The sequence below is a fragment of the Hibiscus syriacus genome, unplaced genomic scaffold, assembly GCF_006381635.1.
Source record: "Hibiscus syriacus cultivar Baekdansim isolate YM2019G1 unplaced genomic scaffold, ASM638163v2 tig00113726_pilon, whole genome shotgun sequence".
Taxonomy (NCBI): Eukaryota; Viridiplantae; Streptophyta; class Magnoliopsida; order Malvales; family Malvaceae; genus Hibiscus; species Hibiscus syriacus.
In genome coordinates, this window is record NW_024063472.1 from 3,532,873 (window position 1) to 3,557,318 (window position 24,446).

The 24,446-nt window shown below is 36.4% G+C and overlaps 1 protein-coding gene and 1 long non-coding RNA gene across 2 annotated transcripts; one reads left to right on the forward strand and one right to left on the reverse strand.

The window, feature by feature from the left end:
- The first annotated feature begins 1,372 nt into the window (after positions 1 to 1,372).
- On the forward strand, positions 1,373 to 17,266 carry LOC120187884 (N-acetyl-D-glucosamine kinase-like). Its single transcript, XM_039191483.1, has 7 exons — positions 1,373 to 1,615; positions 2,013 to 2,160; positions 2,647 to 2,838; positions 13,620 to 13,748; positions 14,933 to 15,102; positions 15,903 to 16,033; positions 16,868 to 17,266. The coding sequence occupies exons 1-7, from the start codon at positions 1,381 to 1,383 to the stop codon at positions 16,946 to 16,948; spliced, it is 1,086 nt and encodes a 361-aa protein (XP_039047414.1). The 5' UTR covers positions 1,373 to 1,380; the 3' UTR covers positions 16,949 to 17,266.
- Positions 17,267 to 23,325: 6,059 nt separating this feature from the next.
- LOC120187898 lies at positions 23,326 to 24,439 on the reverse strand. The gene is made up of 3 exons (XR_005522348.1): positions 24,211 to 24,439; positions 23,984 to 24,110; positions 23,326 to 23,513 (listed from the first exon to the last, which is right to left on the reverse strand). It is a non-coding gene; the product is annotated as an uncharacterized LOC120187898 (long non-coding RNA).
- Positions 24,440 to 24,446: the final 7 nt, after the last annotated feature.

The following is a 24,446-nucleotide window of genomic DNA, read 5'->3' on the forward strand; positions in this document are numbered from 1 at the left end:
CTGTTGCACTTTTAGTTGTCTACCGTTAAAAAAAGTTAAGTGATACGTGTCATGTTCATATATTTAAAAAAAAAACATTTTTTTAAATAATATTTTATTTTAAAAAATAAAAAAAATAAAAACTTACCGCATGTCACTTAAATATTTTTTTAATGGTAGGTAGTTAAAAGTGTAACCGAGAAAACATTAAGCACCTATTTTAACAAAAAAAAATCTTTAGACTCTAAAAAATCAATTTTAAATATAATTTAAACACTTATTTCGATTTTAATAGACCTCATCAAGTAGAAGACACGTTATCTTTTTCCTCTACATTCAAAAAGATTCGTTGTCTCAAATACTTTGAAAAACTTGATACCACAAGACATCATGTTGTGTATTAAGTCTCCAGCTAGCTTTGGCCAACATCACCACATTGAGGACTTATTCTATCCATAAACTTGGAGCAACAGACTTGGTTTCAACTAACAAGGTTCTTATATGTTGAGAAAGGTAACATAGTTGTTTGAATCATGTGCACTGGGATAGCAACGGTATAAGAGTATATTATAATTGAAACAAATGAATGGAAGAGGTGTGAAAGTATAAGTTGACATTTAGCTCACTTGGATAAATATCCTCATTCTAGGAATAAGTTTAGAATTAAGATATACTATTGGGAAAATTTCTCAACTATTTAATAATGAATATTCAAATAATTGTTAAAGTCATTTGGCTCGTCCTTCTTAGGAATATTGATTATTTGGGGATTTAAATCATTGTTCGTTATTGGAATAAATGTTGTCATATAGTGGCAAAATTTTTCTCTAAAACCGCTATTTCATAATCGTGATATCTACAAATATTGTAATAACATTTACTATTGCCGTAATAGGATAAACACAATGTAACAAAAAATATGATCCTAATGGAAATTTAAATTCTTGGTTGTACTGTCCTTAGACGTAGAGGTTTGGGAGAAAGGTTATATCAAGCTTGGTGTTTAGGGATGAGGAAGGTGGTTCCTGAACATGACAGAATAGAAGCAGTGGAATTGTTGGGCAACACTCTGCTATTGTGCGTTGGATCCGGAGCAATGGGACGTGAGGATTCTACTTGTGTAGCGAGAGGGAAATGGAATGATTTGTGTAGCATTTGGACATCCTATTGGTCTTTTATGGTTTATTCAAAAACTCGAGCTGAGGTTGTATGATGATGTATGTGATGTTACTTGAGCTAGACAGGTGGAGCCAAAGCAGACGTGAAAATGGAATCCGAACATCCACATTGTAGCGCTTGGCGCATTGGCCGTCCGAATCATTTTTATTCATTTATTATATCGAATATTGACCCATTCGATATAGAAAACATCTGATATAAGTATTTCTGCAATAATAATAAATGGTGAAATCATCAATTTCTGAAATGAAGCGATACCGGAATGGTGAAATCTGGGATTTCGAGCACGAGGTGGCGGTGGCCGCCAACCGCCCTGTTATTTTAGGACTGGACGGTGGAACCACTTCCACTGTCTGCATTTGTATGCCAATTATGCCTTTCTCCGAAGCCCTTCCCGACCCTCTTCCCGTTCTCGCTCGTGCCGTTGCCGGCTGCTCCAATCATAACAGCGTTGGCGGTATTTCCTTCATTTTCTCTCCCTCTTTTTAACGGTTGTTTTCTAAGCTTAGGGTTTTAATTCTTCATTTTTTTTGTCTCGGAAATTTAAAAGCAAATAATGCAGGGTTCTCCTTTTTTGCAACACTTATTTTGATTATTTGATATATTGTATCTGTATATTCATCCTCAACGAAATGTGCTAGGAACTTCTAAAGAACTGAAGAATCAAAAAGCAAATAGCGAAAGGGGGGATTAGATAGAGCATGAATTGGATTATGATATTTGATTGTAATTACCCCATTTATCTATGAGATATGTGGGATGAGATCAAAGCAGCACTTCACTATATTTGGCGGCCACAAAACGGACATGCAGTTAGTTGATGCCAATGCTTTGGTTGTCATTTTTTTTTACAGAAACTGCTGCCCGGGAAACATTAGAGCAAGTTATGGCTGATGCTCTTTCAAAATCTGGTTCTAATAGATCTGCTGTTCGAGCTGTTTGTTTAGCGGTATCTGGTGTTAACCATCCTACAGACCAGCAAAGAATATTAACCTGGCTTAGGTTTGTTCTCTATTTGAACATCATGCAGTTTGAATATAGCAGAAGATTTTGAGATTGGCATTTTTATGAAGCTCAATATAATTAAAAAGATGCCAGAATTAATGTGAAAACTGTCATGTGATCATGTCTAACTTGGAACATGTAAAAAGAACTGTCTTTTTTATTCTGGGGAAAGACAATATGCATTTAAATTGAAGTGGAAATTCTGATTAAATCAATAGAAATTTCCGGAAAATTCATGTGATTCATTTTTATGTTCAATATCTTAGATGTTTGTTGAAATGAAGCTTCACGCTTAATGAGTTATGATTACTTTATGTGTGAACATTTCGTAAATGCTTCATCTGTATGATGTCCACCCAAAATATTCAAATGTTGGTATGATAATCATATAACCCTTTTGCTTCTCTTTTTATCTGAAGTTTGTTCTACATCTGAATATGTAAATAACACTGTTATGAATTCACGATTTGATGACTTGTTTAGAGACATATTCCCCAGCCAAGTAAAGCTCTATGTACGAAATGATGCTGTGGCAGCTTTGGCTTGTGGGACAATGGGTAAGCTCCATGGTTGTGTATTAATTGCTGGTACTGGAACCATTGCCTATGGGTTCACAGAAGATGGCAGAGAAGCTAGAGCGGCTGGTGCGGGACCTGTCCTAGGTGATTGGGGAAGGTACAATATCGTGACTTCCTTAAAAAAAGTAAAAAATTAGCCTCATTTTTTTGTTGTTTAGTTTCCTCTACTATTCAATTCAAGACATTTGGGGTTCTACATTATGAGATTGTTAGATTTTTCTTTTTATTTACTTCTTTAAAAGTTTTTTAATGATGTTTGGTTGACACAGAGCTTAATGGTTAAGGTCTTTTGGGGAACTTAAATTTGTTGCTTAAAGTTTTGAGTCTAAAATTAATTTATTTTCTCTGTATTCAGGAGTTGAATACAAAATTTCAAACAAGTTCAAGTTCATTATTTATATCATTATATGGCTTACAATTTGGATTTGAATTGGAACTGTCACATTAACTTTACTGAAATCGATTTTATGATTCTAAATCTTTTAGCAAAAGGAAACTCGCTCCTATAAAAAATATTATTCTCTTTCATTTCCTATAAAAACTGAGTTTTAGAGAAACTAAACTGACTTTAGAATTTTATTCTCTTTCTCTACTTTTACAAAGTGACGACTATTCTTACTTATAGGACTCTGCAACAGATAACTCTAACAGATTATTTCAAATTTAAAATTTAAAAAAACTAAAACTAACAGCATACTATTTAAGGATCTTTAACCGATAGAATCTATAACTACCACTCCCCTCAAGCTGGGGAGTATAGATTGTAGAGCCCCAGCTTGGATGTAAGCTCATTAAAGGTGGTTCTTGGAAGTGTCTTGGTGAGTATATCAGCTACCAGTTGGTGAGTAGAAACGTAGTTAAGTTTAACAGTTCCATTTGTAACCTTCTTTGAAATGAAATGACAATCTATCTCCACATGCTTCGTCCTATCATGATGCATCAGATTCTTTGATGTACTGATTGTTGATTGATTATCACAATTTAGGTCAAAACTGGCGCCATGATTCAACCCCAATTCTGCTAACAATCGTTGTATCCAAATTCCTTCACAAAGCCCTTGTGCCAAGGCTCGAAACTCAGCTTCTGCACTGCTCCTTGAGATCACATTTTGTTTTTTACCCCTCCATGTCACTAAATTGCCCCGAACACGAGCACAATTTCCCAGTTGTTGACCTCTTGGATGTAAGTTCACCAACCTAGCTTGCATCTGTGAAGACTAGGATTTAAATAGCGTTCGCGGTCACCTTTTAGGTGTAGAAAACAGACTGTGTAGAAAACAGACATGTCTGTTATTTTTATTCTTATGTACATTCAGTAGAACATATTACATATTTATATACAAATTATGCCTCTAAACTAGGAAACTCTAAGAAAGGAAACTAATCCTAGGAGATGTAATCCCTTGAAATAAGGGATTGAAAAACAGAAAATAATTATAGAATCTCTTAACTTAAGAGATTGACAACTCATTTCTATAATTCCTACACTCCCCCTCAATCTGGTGTATATATGTTGTATATACCCAGTTTGAATGACATCTCATCAAAAGTCACTCGTAGAAGGGCTTTGGTGAAGATATCTGCCAGCTGTTTCTTCGTCGGAATGTACTGCAGTTTTGCAACTCCATTGTTGACCTTCTCGTAAATAAAATGTCTGTCTATCTCAATGTGTTTCGTTCTATCATGTTGCACTGGGTTTTTTGCTATACTCATAGCTGATTGACTGTCACTAAAAATCTCAAAATTCTTTTTGTCATCTAAGTCCAGTTCTGTGAGCAGTCTTTTAATCCACATTCCTTCACATATTCCGAGAGCCATTGCTCTAAGCTCTGACTCAGCACTACTTCGAGAGACAACAGCTTGTTTCTTACTTCTCCAAGTCACCAAATTACCCCAAACGTAGGTACAGTAGCCACTAACTGACCTTTTATCAGTTAATTCACCTCCCCAGCTTGCATCCGTATAAACCTTCACTGTTCTGTCTTGATTTTTTCTAAATATAAGTCCAGCTCCTGGGGTAAATTTCAAGAACCTTAAAATTCTGTTAACAGCTTCCAAATGTTCTTCTCGAGGATCACTCATATGTTGGCTGACAATGCTCACTGAATATGCAATATCAGGCCTGGTCAGTGAAAGGTAGATTAACTTCCCAACTAACCTTTGGTAGGTTTCCTTGTTTACTGGATTTCCAGTCCTTTCCTTGCAAAATTTCAAGCCTGGCTCCATTGGAGTTTCAACTGGTTTGCAGTCGAGCATCCCAGTTTCTGCAAGAAGATCCAAAACATACTTACGTTGGTTTATGACCAGCCCTTCCTCGAACCTTGCAACTTCCATACCCAGGAAATACCTCATACTCCCTAAATCCTTGGTTTCAAACTCCTTTGCAAGATTCATCTTTAGCTTTTCTATTTCTTCTATATCACTGCCAGTTATAATCATATCATCTACATAGATAATTAGGAGGGTTATCTTATCACTCGGTGTAATTTTTCTGAATAATGTGTTATTCGTTTGGCTTTGTTTGAAACCATTCTGTGTCATAGCCTTAGCAAATTGATCAAACCAAGCCCTGGGAGACTGTTTTAAGCCATATAAGGATTTATTGAGCTTGCACACAGTTTTCTTAGTGACCTTTCCTTCTAATCCGGGGGGGACCTCCATGTATACCTCTTCTTCAAGGTTCCCATTCAGAAAAGCATTCTTTATGTCCAGTTGATGCAATTTTCAGTCCATGTTAACAACTACTGATAACAATATTCTGATGGTATTCAATTTTGCAACCGGTGCAAAAGTCTCCTGGTAGTCGATGCCATAGGACTGAGAAAAACCTTTAGCAACCAGCCTTGCCTTGTATCTTTCCACACTCCCATCCGAATGATATTTGACTGTGAATATCCACCTGCATCCAACAACTCTCTTCCCTTTTGGCAAATATGTCAAACTTCATGTCTTATTCTTTTGCAATGCTTTTATCTCTTCTTCCACAACCTTTTTCCACTCAGGAGATTGAAATGCTTCTGTCACATTTCTTGGGATTTTCACAGTGTTAATGCTGGCAGTGAAGGCCCTGAAATTAGACTGTAATTTCCCATATGCAACATACTTATTTATGGGATGAGCAGTGCATTTTCTTACCCCCTTCCTAATAGCAATAGGAAAGTCATCAAGATCAATAGTAGTAGCCTCTTGGTAACCATCATTACCTTCTGTTTCAGCTGCAACAGAATCCGAATCTGGTTCTTGGCAAATGCTAGGTTGACTGATTTCTTAAGCAACATCTTTCATTCTTCTTGAGTAAACACTGAGTTGTTTCGGTTGGGGAGTTATGGTTTCAGGGTCATTGTTAGGTGCATTTTTGGTAGTGGTGGAAGGTGTTTTGCACGGACTAGAGTGCTGAGATAAGGAGGAAGGTAATTCATCAGAGTTATTTAGGTTATTCTCATCACCCTCCCTAGGAACTGGGACAGTGCTAGCCGGCTTTGGAGAGACAGTAATAGGTAAGGAAAGGATAGGCTGTAAAGAAATATCGGTTTGAACATGTTGAAATTCCTTGTAACTAATAGGCTGTAAAGAAATATCGGTTTGAACAGGCTAAAATTCCTTGTAACTCTCCCCCTGAATTTCTGTTCCTGAAAAATAAGGTTGGTTTTCAAAAAATGTAACATCAAAGGAGACATAGGTCTTTTTTGTGGAAGGTGAGTAACACTTGTAACCCTTCTGACTCGAAGAATAGCCCAAGAACACACACTTTATGGACCTAGGATCTAATTTCCCTCTGTTGTGGATATGAACAAAGGCTGTACACCCAAACACCCGAGAAGAAAGACTTGAGTTTAAATGTTTAAAATGGGGATACAGCTGAAACAGAACCTTAGTAGGAATTTTGAAATCTAAGGTCTTACTTGGCATTCTATTGATGAGGTAAGTGGCTGTAAGAAGAGCTTCCCCCTAAGATACTTAGGAGCATTAGCAGCAAACATAAGAGACCTAGTAACCTCTAGAAGATGTCTATTTTTCCTTTATGCTATCCTGTTTTGTTGAGGTGTGTTGACACAAGAAGTAAGGTGAACAATGCCTTTTTCCTTAAAGAAATACCCAAGGGTTTTATTCAAATACACTCTCATTGTCACTCCTTAGAATTTTGATTTTTGTGTCAAATTGGGTTTCAACTTTTTGATAAAAACTTTTAAAGAGAGACTCAACTTCAGATTTTTCTCTCATTAAGAAAACCCATGTTGTCCTAGAGTAATCATCTATAAAAGACACAAACCACTTATACCCAGAAATACTTTTGACAGGAGAAAGCCCCAAATGTCACTATGGATGATGGAAAAAGGTGTTGTTGGTTCAAATTTGGCTGGAATATATGGTTTTCTGGTGTGTTTGGCCATTTGACAAATTTCACAGGAAAACAAAGATGGATCTTTATTAATGAATAAGTTCGGTAACATTTTGGAAAGATAGAAAAAATTAGGATGGCCTAATCTAGAGTGCCATAACATAATTTTATTGGTATTGAGATTAGAAGATAAAATTGGTTTCCTAAGAACACTGGATAAGGCATGATTATGAGATGCTTTACCTCCAAGGGTGTACAATCCCTTGCCCAGCCTAGCATTTCCAATCACCCTCTTCGAGCCCTGTGCCTGAAAAATGCAACCACCAGTACCAAACACAACATTACAACCAAAATCTTTAATTAATTTGATGTCTGACAACAGATTGCATGCAAGTCTAGGAACATAGAGGACATTATGAAGTAGTAGATTTTTGTTTAATGTAACAGAACCACTCCCTTTGACTGTAGTGAGAGAGCCATCTGCTATTTTGATAGAAGTTGGTAAGCTGCTTTCACTATATTCCTTCAAGAGATCAATATTTCCTGTCATATGATCTGATGCACCCGAGTCTATTATCCATTGTACCGAGGAAGTATATGGATTATTTCCATCAGTAGTAGTATAAGTCACATTTGTAGGCTTGGCTGTCATATTGCTCAAAATCTGCTGCAGTTCCTCTATCTGTTTCTTGTTAAAACTGCTTGAGGAATCATCTTGAGAGGCAACATGAGGCTCCTTTTGAAACCTGGACCGTGTGGGCTGCCAATCGGCTGGTTTTCCGTGCAGCTTCCAACATTGATCTATCATATGGCCTGGCTTCTTACAATGTTCACACCAAAGGCGATTTTTCCTCTGTTGCTTTGAAAATTTGAAATCTGAAATCTGAAAATCAGATTGAGAGAGGCTGGTCTGGGAAGTGATTTCGGATGCTGAGGGATCCGGATTAGCCTTGAAAAAAAATAGAGTTGAAAAGGAATTTATTTAAAGAGAAGCGAAAATCGGATTGATCGCTCTAACCTGATACCATGTAGAAAACAGACTGTGTAGAAAACAGACAAGGCTGTTATTTTTATTCTTATGTACATTCAGTAGAACATATTACATATTTATATACAAATTATGCCTCTAAACTAGGAAACTCTAAGAAAGGAAACTAATCCTAGGAGATGTAATCCCTTGAAAAACAGAAAATAATTACAGAATCTCTTAACTTAAGGGATTGACAACTCATTTCTATAATTCCTACATTAGGCAGCGTCGCATTTATCACGGTTGCGGATATAACAGATGCTATTGCGATCATTACGGATATTGCGATCGTGAATTTTTTTTTCCTGAAGGAGCTGATTTTTTTAATAAAAAAATCCTGTTTTCTTTAAAAAAAAATTAAATTGCGGCCGCGATCCGCCGCTATTGGTGTGATCCCTCTTCACACCGTTATTTTCTGTGATAGCGGTTTCAGACACTGCTGCGACCGCGATATAACGGCCGCAATACCACTACTCGGCCGCTATTTGAATCCCTGGTGAAGACTTCAACCTTTCTGCTTGAGTTTTTCGCAAAAAACATTCGATGACCAGGTGTCATTTTCAAGTATCTTCAGATCTTGATTACTGCCTGTAGATGTTCCTCCTTAGGGTCACTCATAAATTGACTTACGATGCTCACCGAGAAAGCAATATCTGACCTTGTAAGAGATAGATAAATGAGCTTACCTACTAATTGTTGATAGTGTCCCTTGTTAACTGGAAGACCGCCACCATCGGTTTTGAACTTTAGGTTGTACTCGATGGGTGTCTCAGCAGGCCTGCAGTCCATCATACCAGTTTCAGATAACAAATCCAAAACATATTTCATCACAATGCCACTACTTGTTCTAGCCACTTTCATACCCAAGAAATACCTTAAGGAACCAAGGTCTTTAGTTTTAAATTCCTTTGCCAAGGAATTCTTCAACCTCAAAATTTCAGAAGAATCGTCACCAGTGATGATTATATCATCAACATTTACTATTAGAATAGCCTTCTTGTTTTCGGAAGTTGTTTTAACAAACAAAGTATAATCAGCTTGGCACTAAAGATAGCCGAAGTGTAAAACAACTTTGGTAAACCTCTCGAACCAAGCATGTGGCGACTGCTTAAGGTTGTATAAAGACTTTAGAAGTTTGCAAACTTTTCTTTTATTAGAAGTCGAATATAAGCCAGGTGGTTTCTATATATTGTCACGGGCTAGAAACTTAGGTCTGAGACACTGGTGCAAGTGTCCGACAGGGAGGTTCAAGATCAAGTTTCGTGCTTGCCAAGACAGTGGTGCAAGTGTCCGACAAGGAGTCAAGATAGAGTATTGGGCTTGCCAAGACATTGGTGCAAGTGTCCGAAAGGGAATCTCAAGATAGATATCGAGCTTGCCAAGGCCACTAGACTTGGCCCATCACTTAGAGAATGTTGTGGAGCCCGTTCACATTGGCTGTGCAGAAAAGGAAAGTGGCATCAAATCTGAAGATAATCACAGAAGCTCGATAAATATGGCAAGAGACAACAAAATCAGGAAGATATTGTGGGAGAATCTTATCATATCCGGTGTGAACACCTATCCAAGGAAAGAATCCTACTAATGAATTTAATTAGGTAGGATTTGGTTGTAATTCCTTGATTTAGGGAATTTGTTATTAATTGGGAAAATCTTAGCCGTTGATGTAAAACGATCTGGGCCATTGATTGAGAGAGAGCTCAACTATAAATAGAGAGCTCTCCTCCTCATTTGTAATCATCCAATCCATTCATTCATTCTCTTTGAGAGAGTAATAAAATCTCTGAGGCATTTACTCTATTCTTTTAGAGTTCTTTGTTCTCTTTGTGTTGTTGCCTATCTTGGTGGGCCATACTTGCGTTTGCACTTCCACATGATAGTCTGACCTTGGTGGCTTGGAGTAGCCACGTTGGTGTTAAAGCTTCTGCAATCCTAGAAGCCTTGAGGGTTTGGTTCCAATCTTTGTGAGTTTGCATGCTCATTAGGCTTGGGTAAGGCTTACTTAGTTGCAGAGAAGACCAAGAAGCGTCAAGAAGCGTCTAAGGCCGCACGACCCGTCAGACCTTAACTCTGATATTCCGACGGTTTGGGCTTGAAGGTTCTGAGGGCGTGACAATATACACTTCCTCCTCCAAAGTACCATTGGGGAAAGTGTTTTTAACATTGAACTGATGAAGTGACCAATCTAAATTTGCAAGAAGAGACAATAAAATGCAAACGGTGTTGAGTTTTGCAACTAGTGCAAAAGTTTCTTGATAATTAATCTCGTAAGACTGAGTAAACCCTCTTGCCACCAACGTAGCCTTGAATTGTTCAATGCTTCCATCCGCATTATATTTAATTGTAAATAGCCATTTGCAACTTATAGTTTTTTTCCCGGAAGGTAAATCAGTCATAATCCATGTTTTATTTGCCTCCAATGCCTTAATCTCTTTTTCAACAGCCTTCCTCCACCTAGGATCCTTTAAGGCCTCATCAACAGTTTTAGGAATGGAGCAGGTATCAACCTTGGCTGTAAAGGCCTTGAATGCAGGCATAAGCCTTCCATATTCCACATACTTTTGAATTGGGTGCTGAGTACAACTCCTGACACCTTTCCTTTGAGCAATAGGTAAGTCAGAAGAATCAACTAAAGGAGCAATAGTCGTATCATTCAAAGCTGTCATACCTTCATCACCATTCAAGGAAACTGGAACCGGATCAAGTTCATGAGCAGTCCTAAATTGTGTAGTAGGTCATTTCTTCCTCCTCGTATAGACACTGAGTTCTCTTGCTTCAATCTGAAAAGGAGCAGTTTCGGGTAAATAGAATGATTCAATCGATTGCTGTGGTAAAACTGGTAGAGGATTGGAAAAAGAAGAGGTAACTGGTACATCAAGGGGTACAAGAACCTGTTGTGGATGAAATTCATTCAAACTCTCCCCTGAATTTCAGAATTGGAAAAATAAGGTTGAAACTCATTAAATGTAACATCCATGGAGACATAAAACTTTCGAGAACTAGGGAATAGCATTTGTATCCTTTTTTAAGAGAGGAATAGGAAAGGAAAACACACTTAACAGCCCACGGATCTAACTTACCCCGATATTGTTTATGAATATGGACAAAAACATACTATCCAAACACTCGAACAGGAAGGGATCAAACCATGGGTTTAAAAAATGGATGGGTTTGAAGTAACATCTCTTTTGCTGTTTGAAATCTCAAAATTCGGCTAGGTAAACGGTTTATGAGGTAGGTGGCAGTAAGTAAAGCCTCACCCCAAAATCGTTTAGGTACAGTGGCAGAAAAACAACAAAGAACGGGTTACCTCCAGAAGGTTCTTGTTTTTCCTCTGTGCCACCCCATTTTGTTGGGGAGTATCAACACACGAGCTAATGTGAATAACGCCTTTTTCATGAAGAAAGGAACCAAGGTGCTGGTAAAAACTCACTGCCATTGTCACTCTTAAGGATTTTGATGTGGCTATCAAACTGGGTTCGAACCATATGATAAAAGTTTTGAAAAATACTCTCAATTTCAGATTTGGTTTTCATTAAATACGTCCAAGTTATTCGAATATGATCATCAATAAAGGACACAGACCATTTACCCCCTGTTACATTAGGAACAGGCGAGAGACCCCAAATATCAGTATGAATAAGTGCGAAAGGTTGGGACGGTTGGTAAATTGAAGATGAAAAAGAGGATCGTTTATGTTTTGCAAGTTGACAGACATCACAAGTAAAAGAAGCTACTTTTTTATTGATAAATAATGAAGGGAACAACTTTTGCATGAAATGAAAGTTCGGGTGACCAAGGCGAAAATGACATAGCATAATGTTATTTGAATTTAAAGATTGTAAAGTGGAAGAGAAACAAACAGAAGAAGAAGTGGAAGCACAGTCTGATCGAGCTTGTCGTTGAGGATAAGAACAGCCTTCAAGAATGTATAGACCACTACACAGTTCAACACTGCCAATCACCCTCTCGGAGTCCATTTCCTGAAAATCACAGCCATGAGAACTGAAATTAGTGAGGCAGTTCAAATCAGTGCACAATTTACTAACAGACAAAAGGTTGCAATGTAGTTTAGGAACATATAAAACAGATTGGAGCACAATATTCTTGGTCATGGCCACTGTGCCAGTGCCTTCCACATCCGTTAAGGAGCCATCAGCAGTCTTAACAAATCGCTGAACCGTAGGCTGCATGAAATCAGTGAACAAGTTTCGGTTTCCTGTCATATGATCAGTAGCACCCGAGTCCACAATCCAAGAAATCGGAGAAGTATTGGTTAGGAAGAAAGCACTACCAGACGGATTCATGGTCGCAGGAGTTTGGTCAACACAAGACAAATTTCGTCGAATCAGCTGGTTTAATTCTTCAGGCTGCTGTTGATTGAAATTGAGAGATGAGTCTGATTGCGCAACATTGGTGGAAAGAGTCTGCCATGTCCGTTGGCGTTGGGATTTCCAATTAGCAGGTCGACCATTTAGTTTCCAGCAATTTTCCTTTAGATGGCCCACCCGGCGACAATGATCACACCACGACTTACCAGATTTTTATTTTCTGGAAGTGGCAAAATGCGTGAGCAGAGCAGAGGCTTCTATTGGGGAAGATTCAACCATCATTAGTGTCTGACGACTTTCTTCACGATGAACCTCGGGAAACACCTCACCAATGGATGGAAGAGGTTTGGAGCTAAGAATTAAGCCTTGAACAGCATCCAAACTCTTATGCAATCCATTGAGAAACTGGAAAATACGTTTCTGGTTCACTATCGTCTTGTAGAGGGCAGCATCGGTCACACAAGTCCACGCATGAGCTTCGTATAAATCGATTTGTTGCCAATACATGTTCAACGTGTTATAATAGTGGGTAACATTCAGATCTTCTTGCTTCAGGTCGGAGACTTTGCTTTCAATACCAAATAACTCAGAAATACTATCGGCGCTGGAATATGTCTCTTTGACAGCACTCCAGATTTCACGACGGTGTGATAGAGTAAAAAATCTTCGCCAATTCCAAGAGACATCATTTGATTAACCAGGACATAACCAAACTGTTTTCTTGAAGACATTTTTCATAACCAGGATCGGTTTCACCAGGTTTTGCAATGCCGCCTGTGATGTAGCCAAGTTTGCCTCTGCCTGTGATGTACATTTTCACTGATTGGGACCATTGAAGGTAATTATGGCCCAACAGTTTAAATCAGTATGGTATGTTGCAAATAAGTGCCTAAAGACTTGAAGCAAAATTGCTAGCTAAAATATGCTTAATTTGAGAAAGCTAAATTTTACATGTGTTATAAAGCCTCTTTCAGTCTTCCTTCTTTTAGTAACTGCTATAATCCAAAGTAGCTTTAAGGATTATTTGCTTCATTGTTAATAACTGGAGCTTTTACTGCTCCTACTGATAATCCATTGATGGATGATATGTTGCTAATTGTTTTTCTTTTCTTTATTTGCCTCGTAGTATGACCTGTTACAAGTGTACCTTTCTTTATGTGCTCATTGCTTTATATGCAGTGGATATGGAATAGCTGCGCAGGCGCTAACTGCTGTAATTAGAGCTCATGATGGTCGTGGTCCACATACGATGCTCACATCTACCATTTTGCAGACACTTGGTCTTTCTTCTGCAGATGAACTAATTGGGTATTTATCTAATTGTTGTAAATGGTTATTTACTTTTAGAAATTATGACCCTTCATTTTGTGGTTTGATGCTTGAATACATGGCTAATAATTGCCTCCTGGCATCGCTTTGCAATTTGTGATGAAAATTAAAGGATTTGAATAAATCTGAAAACTGGTTCACAAGGAACTTGGGAAATTGAGCTCAGTCACGTAAGCTAGATGTGTCATGCAGTATAACAATTTTTTGGCAAGAAAAAAATGTAAATTGCACTTTATCAATCAGTGATCTTTCTGTAGAATTTCATTTTCATTATTTTTATTTTCATCATATTCATTTTTCTCTTTCTTTCTCCATTTCAGTCACTTTTACTTGAATCTCTAAACTTCAAAACACATTTCTGTCATGATAAATTAGTTATTGACTTTATTGAAATACATGTTAATAATATTTTTTGTTTGGACAATTGTTTTTTAGATTGCTTGCCACAAGTGTTATTATAAGTGTTTTTCCCATGGAAACTTAACAATTTCTAATGCATTCTGTCGAGTGTGTTTCGTGGAACTGATAATGAAATGAAACTGCAACAGTCATTAATGATGAGTGTAATTTACCTCAATATTTTTCTTTAATTGGAAATGATGGATGAAATGCTACTGTAAAATGAATCATGATTGAAGGTTGTGCTGGTCTCGATACTTGCTATCCACTTTGTCACAGATCAACGTTGAACATATCCTCTCTATGCAGCAGGGGAAGGGTGCAAATATTAGGACCTTCCCCGGACCCTTCTTATAGTGGGAGATTTGTGCTTTTGGTACATCCTTTTTTCTTGCCCCACGGTTGCTTATGGGACCATTTTTTTCAACTTTGTAATGTCTAATGATAGAACGCTGATATTAGTACTATTATAGAAGGTCATTGGGTGCTAGTTCACTTAAAAGGTCATGGGTTAAATAGAACTAATTTTAAAAGGTTATGGGGGGATTCAGTTATCCTATTTAATTCTTGTATACGGATCTGTTTACGCTCTCACCACTATATTATCTTGTGTGAAACTTATTTCCTCTTCTCTCAAGTTCTGAAACTTAGGAGAAATAGTTAGTGTCACAACTTTATTACATCAACTAATGTAGGATTGGTTGACATGATTAAGTTTCATGGTTTTGTTATCAATAAATGTTGAATTTCAAATGTCATTTTAGGTGGACCTATGCTGATCCATCCTGGGCTCGCATTGCTGCACTTGTTCCAGTTGTTGTCTCTTGTGCAGAGGCTGGTGATGAAGTTGCAAATAAGATGTTGAAAGAGGCAGTTCAAGAGTTGGCTTTAAGTGTGAAAGCTGTTGTTCAGAGACTTGGACTGTGTGGTGCAGGTATGTGTATCAAGCTAAATCTACAATAGAGGAGAGCTTTTGCTATTTGGTTGAATTATTCTTATATTTAGAAGAAAAGCTTTCTTTGTAGCGTCAAATAGCGAAGTAATGATTATATTTAGCACAAGATATTTCACTCACAGAAAATCTAAATATATGGAGAATATACGATTATTTGCTATTCCTTTCAGACAATAAAATTAGATTCGACTCTTTTGGGCCTCAATGAGATATCATGCATTTATTATGAAACACATAATGAAGGGTCTAATCTATTCTATCCCCTTGAGAAAAAAAATTGATTGGTCTTTGAATAAATTATTGTTTAGTTTATAGTTTAAGGTCCATTGTCCAGTGCTCATCTTGTACTTACAACCGCTTGACTTCAACTTGAGGTTATAACCTTGTAATAACCACACTGTTTTAGGCCGCATCTTTTTTGTAAGATCTTTTTGACACGCTAAGCATCTTAAATTTCATGGGCCATTTATATAGATGATGAATCTTAATCTACTTGGCTCACTTCAATGTGATTCCAAGTATAACAATAAAAAGTAGTTTTCTGTTTCTTTTTATTTAATCCCTTCATTTCTATGGCATAAATTTTGTTTGAATATCCATTCCTATGGTCACTACTTGCTAGTATTGCGATACTCAGGGCCAATGTTCTTGCAAACCACAGATTATGGACTTTTCAAGCAATAATGTATAACTTGGAAATTGTCCCTTGATAGCTCTGCCACAGGTTGATTATATTATGGCAGCTGAAGTTCTGTATTTCTATGCATCAATCTTTGCAGATGGAAAAAATTACTTTCCTCTTGTTATGGTTGGTGGGGTTCTCGAAGCAAACCAGAGGTGGGACATAGGAAAAGAAGTCGTGAACTTTATCTCCAAAGACTACCCCGGGGCCCTTCCTATTAGGCCTAAGGTAAGAATAATTTAATATAGTCCAAGTGTTCAATACAAATGCTTTCGACCTTTCTTATCTTTGAATCGCGGCCAGTTTCCTTTTGGCCACTTCACTGACAAAATAATCACATGTTCTTGCTACGAACCTTAGCAGATGGAAATCAAAAATGAAAAAACTGATGTTTAGGAATAAATATGAGGGTTAAGATCGGAACATCAAAACATCAAAATATGTGGGTCTATTGGTTGGCATACACCATCAGACTGCTACGTTTGTCTGATAACTACTTGTCATGGTAAGTTCAGTCTTATTTGTTATGCCTTGACATGGTTTTGGGATGGGGCAAGTTTAAGCTAGTCTGCGGTCTGCATATGACTTTTCACCCTATACTGATCGACTATACCCTTCCAATCCAAGACTCCAATACCCCTATGGTCTAACGCTATGTTGCCTCGATTGTTCATTTTGCTTGAAGTATATATATCCGACACCTGTGCCTGACACATAATTGGACACGAGTATGGATATGACCCTTCAAGGACTCCAAGAACCCACCAAATTCATTGAAAAACATTTTAAAAAAATGAACATACCTGTGTAAAACGCATACCCATATTCAGCACTCACACTCAAGCCCAAGTAACATAGTTCTATTATCTTTAGAGGAGTGCCACTTACTATCGTAGATGACAGACTTGCAGATGGTACTTCTTTAGTGCAAGGATGGATAGGATGGAGGAGGTCCTCCTGGACTAATGCTGCGTGGTTGTGGTGACTAGCATTCTTTACGCAAATGCTAAGCACATTGTTTTACATATATCGCAACTTACTTTTTAGCTTGCCTTCTTGTAGGTGGAGCCTGCAGTGGGTGCAGCGTTGCTAGCGTTGAATGAGTTCATGAAAGAATGTGTTAAGGAAGCATACAGAAGATGATCATTCAGAATTCAATTGTACAGCAACATGGATAAACTCGAAGGGAAACACGTATCGCAAAATGAAAAACTATTGGTGAGTGGTCAAATTTCTTGTTTGGGTATAGTACCAAGCATTGTAGGAATCCACTGGCATACGGTGGATTTGGTTGTTGACTTAAGAATTCTGATAGCGACTCTGCTGCCAAAGGTGTACAAGTATATGAATAGATCATTATTATAATCCATGCACTGTAATGGCTAAGATGAAGCCAATGATTTGTTTTCATGGGAATTGGAATGTGCTATTTGTGTCTGGTATAAAACTACCCTTATCTCATTCCCATTTATTATAGGGTAAAATATACCACCAACCACTCAACTATTTAGCCATTTTACTTTTATCATTGATCTTTTAATTTGTCAATGACCACTAAACTATTTAATTGGATCCAATCAAACCACAAAGGCTAAAATTTAATAGAAGTGTTGACATGACAGTTAATAAATATTTGTATTAAGATTTAATCATCTAACTAAATTATGACACATCTTACCGATCTTGAAGTGCTTATGACACATCTTACCAAGTATTATCATCTGGTTGGAGTTAAAATAATAACAATTTTATCAATCAGACCACTAAATTATTTAATTGTATCCAATCAAACCACCGACGCTAAAATTTAATAGAAATATCGACATGACAGTTAATAAATATTTGTATCAAGATTTAATCATCTAACCAAATTATGACACATCTTACCGATCTTAAAGTGCTCAGGACACATCTTACCAAGTATTATCATCTGGTTGGAGTTAAAACTAATAACAATTTTGTCAATCAGACCACTAAATTATTTAATTGTATCCAATCAAACCACCAACGCTAAAATTTAACAGAAGTACTAACATAGCAGTTTCCTAATATTTGTATTAAGATTTAATAATCTAACCAAATTATGACATATATTACCGGTTTTGAATTGTTTATGACACATATTACCAAGTATTACTAGAGATGGCAAACGAGTCATTCGGATCAGATTTGGATCAGGTAATTTCAGGTCAATATTAAATTCGTTTTAATTTTATTCAGATCGGATCTGATTTAGATCTAGTTCGAGTGTATGGTGAATCAGATCGGGTCAGGTCAATTTTCAGGTCGGGTGATTATTGGATCAGTTGTTTTTCGGTTCGGGTCAATATCGGATCGGTTGATTTTTTGATCGGGTCAATATCGGGCCGGGTTAATACCAGATCGATTGATTCTTGGGTCGGGTTATACCGGATAAGTTGATTTTCAGTTTAGGTCAACCTTTAGATCAAGTTAATTACGGTTGAATTGGTTATTAGTCTAATCAAAATCAAGTATATATAGAATAATTGATATACACTTGTAAAAATGTCTTCTTATTTGTTAATTTTTATCATTTAGGTTTAATTTCAATTCTCAATCATTCAATATTTTGAATTAAACCATCGTTTAGACATGATAAATCGATAATTTGACACAAATACGATCCTATAATACGTGTTAGAATTTGTTATCAAAATTTTATATCGATCTCGTATGAAAAGTTTATAATGAGAACTATTTGATAAAAAATAATTTTTATTAATTTTTTTTCAATTATAAATTTAATATTTTATTAAAATTTAAAAATAATACATAACTTTATTTGTTAAGTTTTAGTCGTAACATAAGTAAATTTTATATTATTTTTATTATAAATCTAATATTATTTCCTTTGTTTTAGTTGCTTTCAATTATTTTTTATTATAAATCTAATATTTTCATAACAAGTAAGATAAGTAAACTTTATTTATTATTGTTTTCAATCTTAAAATTAGATTCTTACGTGGTCAGGTTAATTTCGGTTCTAGTTGATTTTGTTTCGCTAAATTTTGGATCGGATAAGGTTCGAATCGGGTATCGGATCAAAATTTTGGATCAGGTATGGGATCAAATTTGATTATCATGTTCGGGTTAATATCTTGTATTGAGCCAGGTGAATTGATTCGAATAATCGGATTCATGTCAAATTTGCGAGGTAAATTACTATCTGGTTTGAGTTAAAACTAATAACAAGGAAAGGGATATGAAGCAGAATTAAGGGGATTCGAACCAGCTTGGAGCGAGGGAAAGCTTACCACGTAATTTAACCTCGACTTTTGGTTAATGGTTAACACAATACTATATATATGTTATATTTCATTTAATGTTAGAAAAAAAAGGAAAGGAAAATGGACATGAAGACATTCGAGGATTCGAGCCTAGCCTAAATAAAATATTTGGAAATACTAAACCATTAAAGTAAATTCTACATTTATATAATAGTAGGATATATTTTTATATATTTTAAATACTGATTTATACAAGATTAAAAGAAAATTTTAATTTAAGATATATATTTTTAAACTAAAATTTTTCTTTTTTTATTCACAATTTTAATTTAATGATTATATACAATTTTAAATTAATTTTTTAATTTAATTAATAATTTAATTAAAAAAATAAATTCTATGGAAATTATAAATAATTTAATTTATATTTGAATGCAAAAATCAATTATATTTTCTGCACATTTAATTTTTACTATATAAATTAGTATTTAAAATACATTTATATTTTGATAAAAATTTAATTAAATTTAATTTAAAAATATATAAATCTTAAATTTTATTTTTATTTTTATTTTGTATAAATTAATATATATATAATCTATCCTACGTAAAATTTACTAATGGTTTAGTATTCCCAAATTTTTATTTAGCCGAGGCTCGAGTGTCTTGTTAGGAAATAACCGAGTACGAGTAATTTCCATATAACCAGGTTAGTGAGAATGCGAAATAAAAGCAGAAAAATAATACCAGAAATTGATAACAGAGTTCAGCCAATTTGCTTACGTCTCCGGACTGCTGCAGATCTTTTACTAAGAGAGAAAATTTACAGGTGTTTACAAAACACTCATTACTCACAAGAAAACTCTCTAGTATTGGGAGAAAGAAATGATTTGGGATGATTTTGAAGCTAAATGAGATAGAGTATTTATAGTTGAAACTTAGGGACTAATCTTTGAAAATACCCTAAAGTGCAATGACTAAAAAATGTAATTAACCATTGCTTAAATTAAAAAAATCAGCCCTCATTTTTTTTAAACAGCCGGCTGCTAATTCTTTAGCAGCCCATGTGCTTTTTTAATATTCAACAATCTCTCACTTGAAGACTGATTTTAATCTGTCTTCACACCTTGATCGATGCAACAACATTTCTAGTCTTGTTATTCTAGCATGCCAACTGAAGCTGAACACAACTTCAATTTGTCCGTAGTCACCGTCTTTGTCAACATGTCTGCCGGATTTTGAGCTTCACTGATCTTTTCAAGTTTCAAAATCCCATCTTCCAGAAGAGACCATATAAAATGATATCTCAATTGTATGTGATTCGTCCTGAAATGAAAAGACGGATTCTTTGCTAGATGGATAGCACTTTGACTGTCGCAATACAAGACATTGTTTTCTTATTTCTTTCCTAACTCTTCCAAGAAACTTTGGAGCCAAACCATGTCCTTGCTGGCTTCTGTAACAGCGACATATTCTGCTTCAGTTATGGAGAGAGCAACTATCTTCTGTAGTTGAGAAACCCAACTCACTGCAGTTCCTCCTAGAGTATAGACATACCCTGTAGTGCTCCTTCTGATGTCAACATTTCCGGCTAAGACAACATTTACATAACCTGTCAGTATCATATCTCCACCTTTGAAACAAAGTGCTTTGTTTATGGTACCTCGCAGATATCTGAGGATCCATTTGACTACTTCCCAGTGTACCTTGTCTGGATTATTCATGTACCTGCTAACAACTCCCACTGCATGCGCAATATCCGGTCTAGTAAAAACCATGGCATACACCAGACTTTCAATTGCTGAGGCATACGACACCTTCACCATGTGCACATTCTTTCTCCGTCTTTGGTGACTGTTCTTTGGAGAGTCTAAAATGAACACCTAAAGGTGTACTTACTGGTTTAGCATCTTGCATATTGAACCTGGAGAGTACTTTGTTGATGTACTCATCATGTGATAACATCAGTCCCTGACTTTGTGTCTCTCTTGATCCTTATCCTAATAATCTGCTTTGCAGCGCCCAGATCTTTCATTACAAACTGCTTCGACAGTTTTTGCTTCAAGTTTATAATATTTTGCATGTCTGAACCTATAATGAGCATGTCATCAAAGTACAATAATAAAATAATGAAGTTGTTGTCGAACCTCTTGATGTAGCAATAATGATCTTCTTAGCATATGGTAAAACCACTACTACTCATGAAACTATCGAACTTCTTGTACCACTGTCTAGGAGCTTGTTTTAAACCATACAAGCTCTTCTTCAACCTGCATACTAGGTTTTTCTTGCATGCCTCTATGAAGCCTTCTAGCTGCCTCATATAGATTTATTCCTCCAAATCACCATGAAGGAAAGTTGTCTTCACATCTAACTGTTCAAGATGCAAATTCTCTGCAGCTACAATTTTCAACACCAATCTGATTGTAAACAACTTTACGACAGGAGAGAAAATTTCATTATAGTCAATACCTTCTTTTTATTGAAAAACCTTTGACAACCAATCTTGCTTTGTAGCGTTTTCTCCCATCGTGCTCTTCTTTGATCCTATAAATCCACTTGTTATGGAGTGCTTTCTTGCCTGGTGGTAATTCAGCTAATTCCCACGTCTGATTTAAAATAAGCGAGTCTATCTCATTTTTAATGGAAGACTCCCACTTGACTGAATCCTCCACCTGCATTGCTTCATCATAACACTCTGGTTCACCATTGTCAGTCAGCAATAAGTAGTGCAAAGAAGGCGAATAACGTTGGGTTGGTTTAGGAATTCTGGAGGAGTGTCTCAGTTTTGATGTGCTTGGTTCTTCTTGAACTGCTTCAGCTGAACATCATTTCCAGAAATATCCCCGAACTCAGCAAATTCCTTTATTTCAACTTCGGTATTGGAGCTACTTGATTCTATGGTTGACCTATCTTTGTATATCACATTCTTATTGAAAATGACATCTCTGCTTCTGATGATCTTCATATTTTCGTAGTCCCAAAACCGGTAATCGAACTCATAACCACCATAACCAACAAAGACACATTTGTTGGACTTGGCGTCAAGTTTACTTCTTTCAGCAGAATTTATGTGTACATAAGAAATACAACCAAACACTCTTAAGTGTGAAAAGTTTATTTCTTTCTTGCTCCAAGTTTCCTCTGGTATTCCAGCATCCAAGGGAACTGAGGGCCCACGATTGATCAGGTAAGCTGCAGTGTTGATAGCTTCAACCCACAGTAATTTGGGTAATCCGGCATGTATCCTCTGCTTCTGACACGTTCATTCAGAGTTTTGTTCATGCGCTCTGCTACGCCATTATGATGCGGTGTCATGGGAACTGTTTTCATCTTGATCCCATTGTTTGCACAGAAATCTCTGAATCTATTGTTTTTGTACTCTCCTCCATTGTCAGACCTCAATTGCTTGACTTTCAAACTAGTCTCATTTTCCACCATGGCCTTCCATTTTCTGAAGGTATCAAAGACTTCTGATTTCTTCTTCAGAAAATAAACCCACACCTTCCTTGTTGAATCATCGATGAATGTGGCATAATATAGTGAGCATACATGAGATGAAACTGGATATGGTCTCCATACATCAATATAAACCAACTCTAATTTTTCAGCCTTAGATGTCTTGCCAATCTTTGCAAAACTGACTTTCTTTTGTTTGCCAAATATGCAATCTTCACATAGTCTGACATCTACATTCTTTAGATCCGACAGCTTCACTTTTGACAAAAGTGTCTTCATCCCTTTCTCGCTCATATGGCCAAGCCTTTGGTGCCATAGGTTTGATTTTCCATCAGCATCTGCAGTTGCAATGATATTCTCTAAATTTGAGGTTACATAGAGAGTACTAGTCTTCTTACCACGAGCAATGACGAGTGCTCCTTTGGTAATTTTCCATTTACAGCCTGAAAAGGTTGTGTTATATCATTCTCCATCAAATTGTCCTACATAAATCAAATTTCTTTTGAGGCCAGGAATATGTCTCACTCTTTTCAGCGTCCAGGTGGTCTGGTATGACAACTTTAATCGGATGTCTCATTTTCCGACGATCTTCAAGGTTTCATCATTAGCTAAATGAACCTTTCCAAAATCACCACTGACATAGTTCTCCATGATTTCTTGGTATGGGGTGGAGTGGAAATTTAGAGACCCGTTTTTGACCGGGAACAAGAAATATTATAAATAGTAATTATATATAATAATAATAATTATTATTATTAATTATTGTATTTTACATTTGTAGGCTTTGAGACCCATTACAAGTTACAACCCGGTTCAAGCCTAAAACAATCCCAGATCCAATAATGGGCTACAACAAACCTAACCCAAATCACTTAAGGGTTAGGGTTTCTCAACCCTAAATGATAACCAGCTAAGCCTCCTCTATCACCAAAAACAAGCCAACGTCGAATGCTTCTAGAAGTTGTCATCATCATCAAAGTTGGCCAATTCAACAAATCTCACTGAATCAAAACCAAGGTCAACACAAAAAAAATTATCAGTTCACCTAAACCTTTGAAATAAAAATAAATCCCGAAAATTACGGGATTAAACATACCTACTTCAGCACTAATCCAAGGAAAGTGGTGGATTCAAAGCAACTAAAATATGAAGGCAATCATTCGGAGAAGGGAGAAGGAAAAAAAAGAGCAAGGAAGAGAGGAGACGGAAGCCAGAAAATACCCTTCCCCGTTGTTTTTTTTAACCAAAGAAAAAATAGTGTACTGTATTTTTCCTTTTATTCGAAGAATCTCATTTCACTGAATCAAAGCAATACAAAGAGAAATTCAGTCCATACGAGGTTGTTCTTGATTGTTATTTACTTTAATATTTTTCTTAATTTGTTTTAATAATTTCTAAATTAAATGCAATTCCTAAAAATAAAATAAAAACAGAAAAAGGTAGCTTAAACGTTAACTTTAGTCTAGCTTACTGGGTTATTGTTTGTCATCGAGTGGAGATCTTCATGGCTTCCGTCTGTGCCTTTGAAGGTCTCGTTGGCAGGAGAAGAGAAATCCATATCCAGGCGTCGCCAAGAATAGGTTGTGTCCTCTGGAAACCTTGCATGTTATTTTTATTTAGTTTAGTTTGCATTTGTTGGGGGATTTTAAAGTTAAAAAAAAGAGAGCAAGAGTAATATAAGGTCTCAATTTAGTTTACCTTGTTATGTGAGTGCTCATCGTCGGAGTCGAGGTTTCCTAGGATTACCGAAAGAAAACAGTGGAATTGGGTCATTGGTCTTCGGTCTTCATCCGTTTAGGTCTCTTCGGTAATTCCTAACGGCAGATGAGGCTATAAAAAATGAATGAAAACAAAGAAAAGAGAAGGAAAGTGAGAGTGAGAGAAGGCGGCAGCAACTAAAGAAAGGAGTTTAGGTTTCCCAACACTTTGTCTTC